Source organism: Crocuta crocuta, unplaced genomic scaffold (assembly GCF_008692635.1).
Source record: "Crocuta crocuta isolate KB4526 unplaced genomic scaffold, BGI_CrCroc_1.0 scaffold443, whole genome shotgun sequence".
NCBI lineage: Eukaryota > Metazoa > Chordata > Mammalia > Carnivora > Hyaenidae > Crocuta > Crocuta crocuta.
Window position 1 is genome coordinate 886,464 of NW_027529446.1, and position 8,794 is coordinate 895,257.

General features: G+C 62.8%; 1 protein-coding gene across 1 annotated transcript in view; it reads right to left on the bottom strand.

Moving 5' to 3' along the window:
* MBD3 (methyl-CpG binding domain protein 3) overlaps positions 1-8,760 on the bottom strand; it is a 9,437-nt gene extending 677 nt beyond the window's left edge. Inside the window, exons 1-6 of the mRNA XM_077760607.1 lie at positions 7,494-8,760; positions 3,923-4,082; positions 2,792-2,929; positions 1,950-2,040; positions 1,501-1,678; positions 6-200 (exon numbers count right to left, since the gene is read on the bottom strand). Of these exons, the coding sequence (XP_077616733.1) occupies positions 6-200; positions 1,501-1,678; positions 1,950-2,040; positions 2,792-2,929; positions 3,923-4,082; positions 7,494-7,798 (1,067 nt within the window). The 5' untranslated portion in view covers positions 7,799-8,760. The remainder of the gene's footprint in view (positions 1-5; positions 201-1,500; positions 1,679-1,949; positions 2,041-2,791; positions 2,930-3,922; positions 4,083-7,493) is intronic.
* Positions 8,761-8,794: the final 34 nt, after the last annotated feature.

Here is an 8,794-nt window from a genome sequence, read left to right on the forward strand (position 1 = left end):
TGTACACGGGCCCCGCCTCCTCGTCCTGCTCGGGCTCCGCCTCCTCGTCCTCCTCGTCCCCCTCGTCCCCCTCGTCGGCGCCCGGCGTGTGCAGTGCGGCGTCCCCGTCCCGGGCCAGCTCCTCCACGTGCGCCAGCATGTCGGCCATCAGCGCCTCCTCCAGCCGCTTGCGCACCTGCTGCACCAGCTCCTCCTGCTTCCTGGGGACACAGGGGCTGCGCTGGCCGGGCCGTCCCGCCTCCGGGGGACCGCGGTGAGCAGGCGCACGCGGGCGGGCTGCCTCTGGGGCCCTGTGTCCCTCACCCCAGGTGCAGGGCGANCCCGCTGCCCCTCCCAGCAGGCACCGCAGACGAGTCACCACCTGCCTCCTCCTCCTCCCGGGGTCCAGCACACATGCGCACAGTCCCCGACCCGTCGCCCGAGCGGGGCGTGCAAAGAGAAAGCAGACGAGGGTGTCCGGTCACCGCGCCCAGCCAGAGCGTCACTGGCCCCCTGGCTGGTGGCGTCTTGCAGGCGGACAATGCCAGGCGGAGAAGGGCGTTCTCGGTCTCTCGGCTTCTGTTACCAGAGCCCAGAGCGCCACCGCCTTCCCTCCCTGCTCTGGGGGCCCGTCCCTGCCGCTCCACACTGCCGGCCGGCAGCCCCCCTCCAGACACGACCCGGTTCGCTGCTGACCCCCACCACGAGCTTCTCCCGCCGTGGCTGTTCCTAGTTCTAGAAGCTCTGTTAGCTTTAAACCGCCGTCTGGTCTTGCAGATGGCCGTGTTCTTCCCTTCTCCCTTCGATTCCCCGGGAGCATGCTCCTCCACGGCCCGTGGCTCTGAGTCCTCACGTCGTGGGGCCTGGGCTCGGCCAGGTCCCGCGTCCCAGGGCAGGACTCCTGCCCACGGGCAGCCCCCACCGTGCTTCCGGCGCCTTCTCTTTGTAGGGCCCGCAGAGCCCCGACCTCACTCTGCCTCAGCTGCGCGTTTGCCCTTCGGTTAGAGAGGACGCATGTCCGCTCGTGCGTGGCCTCACCAGGACGCCCTCCCAGGCGGCTCCGGCGGACGGACGCCTGCACCCCTCGCCCCTGCAGCAGGGCGCCAGCACGGCCGGGAAGCCCTTCCGGTGCCCCCAGCCGCGGCTCCAGTCTAGACCCGGCCTGGCCTTCCAGGCCCTGCGGCATGTCTGGCCTTGCCCCTCGCCCCCTGCTCCCCTGCCTGTCGCGGCCACATCCCTGCAGCCCTTGGTGAGCACCGGAAGGGTCACATGCCCGAGACGGCGGGCCACAGAGTGAGCCTGTCCACACCGGGGAAGAGCCACTTTCTCCTCCCAAGAGCATTCCCAAACCGCAAGGATGCTTCCCATTCCCGCCCGCCTCGGGCCAGCTCTGAACGGAAGACTTGCTCTCTAACTGCGCCCTCGCGGTGGCTACGTGCGCTTTGGACCCGAGAGCGTGGGCAGAGGGGCGCGGCGTGGGGAGCCCCGGGCAGGGCGGGGGCTGGACGCGCAGAGTGGTACCTGATGTCCTCGTCGGTCACCATGAAGGCCTTGCAGAGGGGCTGGGCCGTGTTCAGCCACACCCCGGGGTTCTTCTCCACGGCGGCCGAGAGCTGCCCGGTGATGGGCATGGTGCTTGTGTGCAGGGCGCTGGCGAGGGCCGAGAGCAGGGTCTCGTCCGTGCAGCCGGGTCCCACGCCTGCAGGGGCAGGAGGCACTCGCCACCGGGCACCGGACTCTGCTTTGGGTCCTGAGTCCCCTGGGACAGGCGCGTGATTCCTCCGGGACAGCAGCAGAGGCTGCGCCTCGCCGTTAAGGTGTGCCAGCAAAGTCACACGCGTCCCTGCCGTTCAGGCGCCCCCAGGACAGCCCCCCAGGACAGCCGGCGCGCCGCACCCCGTCCTTCCCCTCCCTCGGCCCCGCCCCGCCCCGCCCCCACCCTGCGGCTGGGCTGCCTATCCCGGGGCTACCTTGCAGGCCCTTGGGGAGGTCCATGGTCTTCACGAGCTCCTCGGCAATGTCGAAGGCGTTCAGGCCACTCAGCTTCTTCTCCCAGAAGAGCTGCCACCGGACACACAGACGTGAGGCCGACAGACGGCCAGCCCTGCCCCCACACCTGTCCCCACCGCAGGCAGCCGTGCCCCGGGGACGCTGACCAGGGCACGTCCACATCTGCTGAGGCGGTCCCGGCATGACCTCTGACCCCACAGCAGCCAGAGCTCCCTGCTGGGGAACGAGGGTGCCGCGGCCTCTCCCTGGTCTTCCTGGGCCAGAGAAACCCCAGTCCAGGCAGTCAGACTTGCCGTCGGTGTTGGTGGTCTGTGGCTCCCAAAAGATGGCCCAACCCCAGAGGGCAAGGCCCCCTTCACCCTGAAGTTCAGAAGTCCAATGTCCAGCCAGGGCTGAGCTGCAAGACCCACCAGAGGCTGGATGGACCCAAACCATCCCCCGCTGCCCGGAACCATTGCCAGGCAGGGGGGCCCAGAGCCCCTGAAGGCGGAGAAGCTCGCACCCAGACGGCACCGGGGCTCTGGGGCGATGCGCTAAGAGGCGTGGCCGGCAGCAGGAGGCAGACGACAGGTCTCTGAATGGTTACTTAGTTGGCTACAATCCAAATGCCACCAAGAGCGGTGTAGACGGTGCAGGCCGCCACGAGTGCCTCCCACGGCTCCGGCTCCTGCGCGAGACTCTCACCAGCTACATATGGGCATTTGGGAACACGCACTAGAGCTCTCATGGAACCCCTCCCCACGAAACAGAGCAAGGCTGGCACATGATGGCCCGAGGAAGGGCCGGGGTCCCGGGGGCTCACCTGGCGAGGCTGCTCCACGGCCTTCTGGGGGTCACTCTTCACCTTGTTGCTGGGGTGGTTGGTGATCTTGGTCACCGGCTGCTTGAAGATGGAGGCTGTCTGCCTGACGGGGAGGGCTGTGTTCAGGTCGGGCTTGCCCTGTGGACACACACAAGCTGGCACCACCACCCTGGGCTCCTCGGCGGGGGCCCCTCCCTGTGGGCCTTGGGGACGGGCCCCACATCTCCAACACCAGTATATCCCGCGGCATCCACAGATCTGGGGTGAGGCCAGGCCCAGGCCCTGCAGACCAGCCGTGCGCCTGCCCTGTGGCCAAGACCGAAGCCCCCCAGGACAGACATCCACCAGTGACCGATGGACACACAGTGCCATCGCGCACCGGCTAAAGATGTGCTGCTCTCTGGTCCCACTGCCGGAGGACAGGTTGTGACAGACACCCAGAGACAGAGTGTAGATGGTATCATCCCTTCTGCTTTCCTGTGGCTCCAAACTGCCCTTTACAGTCAGGACTCTAACACCAGGACGAGTAAACTGAGCTGTGGAAACATCTCTCCCACCAAAAGCGTTTGTTTTTTTAACGTGTTTTTTAAATTAATTCTTTTTCAATAAACCCCGTGCCCATTGTGGGGCTCAAACTCATGACCTCAAGATCAGGACTTTTCACGTGCTTCACTAATGAGCCAGCCAGGCACCCTCCGAAAGCGGATTTTACCAGGACGTGAGGACGATCTGGCTGTGACATCTGTCACCCCATTGATCGCCAGGGTTGATTCGGCTGATGTGGCTGGCTAGGCGGGCGTCCCCTTCCTCCCTCACCACTCCATGTGCGTCTCCCCCGAAGCTGCGCGCTCAGTCGAACAGGACGACCTTCCCTGATAGAGGACCGCTCTTCAGTCAAGTAGCTGCGCTCCCTGCGAGAGCCTCCAAACAAGCTCTCAAAAGCGGGTTTTACCAGTGAGCCCTGAGGCCTGGAGCTCACTTGACCTAGGGCTCACCTTGGCCTGGAGCTCACCTTGACCTAGGGCTCACCTTGGCCTGGAGCTCACCTTGGCCTGGAGCTCACCTTGACCTAGGGCTCACCTTGGCCTGGAGCTCACCTTGACCTAGGGCTCACCTTGGCCTAGAGCTCACCTTGACCTGGCTGGAGGAGTCGTAGCGGACCCTCTGGCGGCTCTTGTTCATCTTGCTCATCAGCAGCTTGCCAGTCCGGAAGTCGAAGGTGCTTAGGTCCATAGAGCCCCCCAGGTACCGGGCCAGCTGGGGCTTGCTCCGGAACTTCTTCCCACTGGGGCTGCGGACAGAGAGGGGGTCAGCGGTGCGCAGGGTGTGCCGGGCCATCCCCTGCCCCCAGGGCCACCGCTCGGCCAGGGCTCCCAGCAGATGCCAGTACAGCAGGGACATGGTGACTGGAGAAGGTGGGCCTAGTCCTGGGAGCCCGGCTGCTGTTCCAGAACATCCTGAAGGAGAATGAGGCCATGCTTTTGAGAAAAGAGCCCAGAATAGCAGGTGCTTGAGGGACAACCTCTAACAACAGTCTCTTTCTTGCGGGTGCCACGCTGGGAACTGGGGTATCCTGCGGGTGGGGGCTGTAAAATCTCCTGTGAAGATTCAGGGCTAGGACTCCAAACAGCTGTCGAGGTATGAGCCGTTGGGAAACTGGCAGACCAGGTGCCATAAAGCCCTGACCGTGAAGCTCTGCAACCTTGCTCTCCTTGTGGCAGGAGCCAGGGGCCACGTTCTGTCTGGGACGGAGCCGGGGGCCACCAGCCCGTCTGGGACACGACTGATGCAGACCCACAGGGGTGCTGAGCCCAGCCGATGAGACGGTACTAGAAGGGACCAGCACAGGATCAGTAGGCATTAATAACGACAGCGCGATCACCAACTGGTGCGGCCACTTTGGACAAGTGAGGCAGCTCCTCAAACGACTGGGCAGTAACCCCACACTCGACATCCACCTGAGACCACGCAAACACACGTCCACGTAAAACTCCATCCAGTGGTATTCGGAGCGGTGGGATTCATAAAAGGCATGAAGTGCAAACAGCCTAATTATCCACTGGTGAACGGACAAACACGTGTCCACCACGCATGCGCATGCCCCTCGGCCGTGAGCAGAAGCTAGGCGCCCCCCACCCGCCGCCCCACGGACGGACCCTGAACACAGGATGCTCAGGGAGGGAACCAGACATGGGAGGCCACACCGGGTGTGAATCCATGTGTGTGACACTTTCAGAACAGGCTCCTCCACGGACGGGAAGGGGGGCTGGTGGGTGACTGCTGATGGGGATGGGGCTTCTCTTGGGGAAATGGAACTTTTTTTTTTAATATTTATTTCTGAAAGACCGACAAAGCATGAGTGGGGGAGGGGTAGAGAGAGAGGGAGACACAGAATCTGAAGCAAGCTCCAGGGTGAGCTGTCAGCGCAGAGCCTGACGTGGGGCTCGAACTCAGAGTGCAAGATCATGACCTGAGCTGAAGTTGGATGCTCAACTGAGCCCCCCAGGCACCCTGGGGAGATGGAATGTTTGAAAGCTGGCTGTGGTGATGGCTGCCTGACACCCCACGCTCCATGGGTGCACGTGCTAACCGGGGGAGCCGTGCGGCCTGTGGCTCACATCGCCCTCCAGCTGTCAGAAGCAGCGCTAGCGTGGTACCCGCGCACTCGGTGCCTTTCCAAGTGCGTCCCTGCTGGCTACCTGATGGGCAGTTACTCTCCAGAACAGCTCATTGGTCTGAGATCGGCTGAGTGCCTGATTTTGTTCATCTTCCCTGAAGAAGCTCTTGGATGAGCCCTTAATTCAAGCAACTGCCCGTCTGCCCCCCACGCCCTCTTAGGGACAATGGAGGGTAGTGTGGGACCAGAAGGAACCCCCCTCCTACGACACCAGGGCCCAAGTGCGTGGCCAGCTGCACAGGCTCGACTCCCCCCAGGACCTTGCACAAGCAGGGCTGAGGCTGCAAACCGCACCGTCCCCGGGGGCCTGGGCACGCGTGTGGGGACCAGGCGCCCGGCTCCCAGAGCCCCTGGCGGCCTTGGGTCCTGAGGCTCCCGGGGACTCCCCGGGAAGATTTACTTTTCCATGACGCTGTGCTGGTTGACGTGAACGGGGCCTATACGCCCAGGACAGCGGGAAGGAACCTGGGTCAAATACAGCCACACAGAGGAAGGAGGGGACCCCACGAAACACTCGCCAGCATTTCTTGGCCTCTAGTCACCACACACACTACAGAGCAGGAAGCAAACACAGAGCACAGAGAAGCGGCTGCATAGAACCGGTGTGTGGCGCGTGGGGCACCGGTGACTAGGGGTCTGGGACTCTCTTGCAGTGACAATGACCTAAAACTGACCGTGGAGGTGGCCGTACCTACTTGCAAAGACACTAGAAACTATTCTGTTGTGCATTTTAAATGGGTGAGTGACACGGTGTGGATCTTAGTCTCAAAAAAGCTGTTTAAGGAAGAAAAAAAAAGCAGGACAGAGTGTATTAGATCCTACAGGCGGCGGGGGTGGGGTGGGGCACGGGGGCGATGCTCCAGGCACAGGCCTCATCTTGGGTGATGGGATGTTCTGGAACTACGGAGTGGTGACGGCTACACAGCTTTGTGAATACACTGAAATCCACCGAACCGCACACTTTTAAAGCATGGACCGGGGAGAATGTGGATTATAGCTCAACTTTCCACAAAGATTCTGGAAATCTCTCGTAACAGAGAAAGATGTCCCTGATGTTTTATTGAAAAAAAAAAAAAGAAAAAAGAAAAAAGAAAACCTAACAACCCCAGATTTAACAAAACCGCACACACAGAAATAAAAGCGCGCTGACCAGGGGCTAGAGGCGTGGGGAGGGGAGCTGCAGGCTGGCCCCTGTCAAGTGGCTGGTTGTGGGGACACGAGCCGGCGCCCAGCCCGAAGCCCCAGGCCAGAGGAGGTGGACGCGGGACGGAAAGGCAGTGTGGCTTCTCGTCTGTAGGAAGGGCTGCTGGGAGGGTCGCAGGGCGGCCCTGACGAGAGGTGGCCTGTCGCCCATGCGCCCCAACAGCACAGCGCACATGGCTGCAGCCACAGCCGGCTGCCCGAGGCAGGGGGCCGACGTGCTGGGCACTGTCTGCTCTTCTGCAGGACCCTCTCCTCCACACCCCTCCAAGGAATGAGCCCCGAGGGCAGGTACTAACTTCCCACAAACCCTCAGCTTCCTGCCTGGGCAGAGAGTGTCACAGAGGCTACGTGGCTGCCGCCTGATGTGCCAGCCGCCCACCTCCCTGTCTCAGCAGAGCCTGGTCTTCAAGTTGGAAGGATGGGAACAATCTGTGAGGTCACCCCACTTCTCCTGCAGGACAACCTTGCAAAGCACAACTCGCTTCCCCTCCTCTCTGGACAAGATCGAGACCCACCTGTTCCCAGGGACAAGGCTTGGACCCCAAACCAGGCCTGAATGACTCCAAGCCCTCGGGTTCTGCCTTCCCTCTGTGTTAAGAGTTAGGAAAGTCCATCCACGCGCTTGCCCGGCTGCCCAGCTGCGCCGGAGCTCCAGAAGGCAGAGAGGCCACAGACCCACGTTCCACAAAACCCCCCGGGTTCCGTATCACATCCCCCCGACAAACCTCCTCCCCACTGGGAGGGAAGGGGACACCCACCTGCCTGGGGGGTCATCCAGGCCAATGACTTGGACCCCACCCTTCCTCCTCCCTTCAGACCCACCTCTGGGTGGAGTCACGGCAAGTCTGAAATCCTATCTGTCCGGTCCATTTAGGGTTTTCCCCGCTGCGGGAGCCCCAAGCCCAGGTCCAGGGCCTCAGAGTAAGGTCCCACTTGGCTGAGGCCCAAAGAGGCCCACACGCAGGTGGGGACAAGAGGCACAGCAATGTTCTCCTCACGGTGTCCTGGCCACGCTGACCTTGGCTCGGCCTCTGCGCAGCACGCCCGCTGCCCGGATAGCTCCTCCCTGTTCCACTGTCTGGGCTCAGCCCTCCCTGAGCTGCCTCAGCCTTCAGCCCGCACCCCATTACTGGTCCTCACAGACCCCTGCGCTCCCCAGCATCGGTCACCACCTGCAACCACGGGAGTAACAGGGTGCCAGCGGGTGCTGTCACCCCGGAGAGGAGGGTCTCACTCCCCGCTGCATGAACAGCCAGGACCCAGCAGGTGCCACAGACTCTGTTAAATTAACAAAGGACTAGAGCCAGAGAGACCTGCTTGGGCCTTTGTGCCTACAAGAAAAGCAGCCACGCGGGCATGCTCCGAGTTAAACCAAGCAGGCGGTTCCCGGCCTCAGACCTCCTCGCTAACCCAGCAGGACGGAGCCGCCAGGACTCGGGCTTTCCCAAGAGGCGGCCAGGGAGTGACCGCGCAGACAGCGGCGGCGGGCAGTGCACGTGTCCCTGAAAGACGCTGCTTGCAGTTCCCCGAGTTCAATGCCGGAAGTTACAGGGTCCCTGCTCTTTCTGGAACCTAGAACTTGAGCTGATGGTGGACAGCCGCCATCCCCTCCCAGCTCACCTCCCTCTTTCCCAGACGGGGCTCAAGCGCCGGGTGACCACCGCGGCACTGCCGCCCCTCTTGGCCTCACCCAGGGAGTTTCTGGGCCCTGGACCAGCAGCCCGACCCCCAGCACTGGCCCGCCTCCAACACGTGGCGGGCGCCCCTCTTCACTTTGTTAGGGGCCTGACCGTGCCCGCCCTGGATCCTGGAGCAAGGGGGAGACAGCCACCAAAGCTGGCTCGGAGACAGAAGCATCTTCCCCCAGCCAGAGAGAAAAAAGGAGCGGGAAGGAAAACACCAGGTGGCCGTCTGGGGCTGGGCTGCCAGCCGCCCACTAATTCTTTATTCCGCCGAGAACCTTCCTCGCCATCTCTCCCCGGCCAACGGCAGCCCCTCCTTCCAATCTGGGGGAGGGGAGCTGCTCACGAAGCCTCGCGCCTCCTGTCTTTGAGACTGGAGGGGCCACGACTCACGGGAGCGGTGGTCTCGGAGGGGCAGCCCTTCAAGCCACGCAGTGGCTG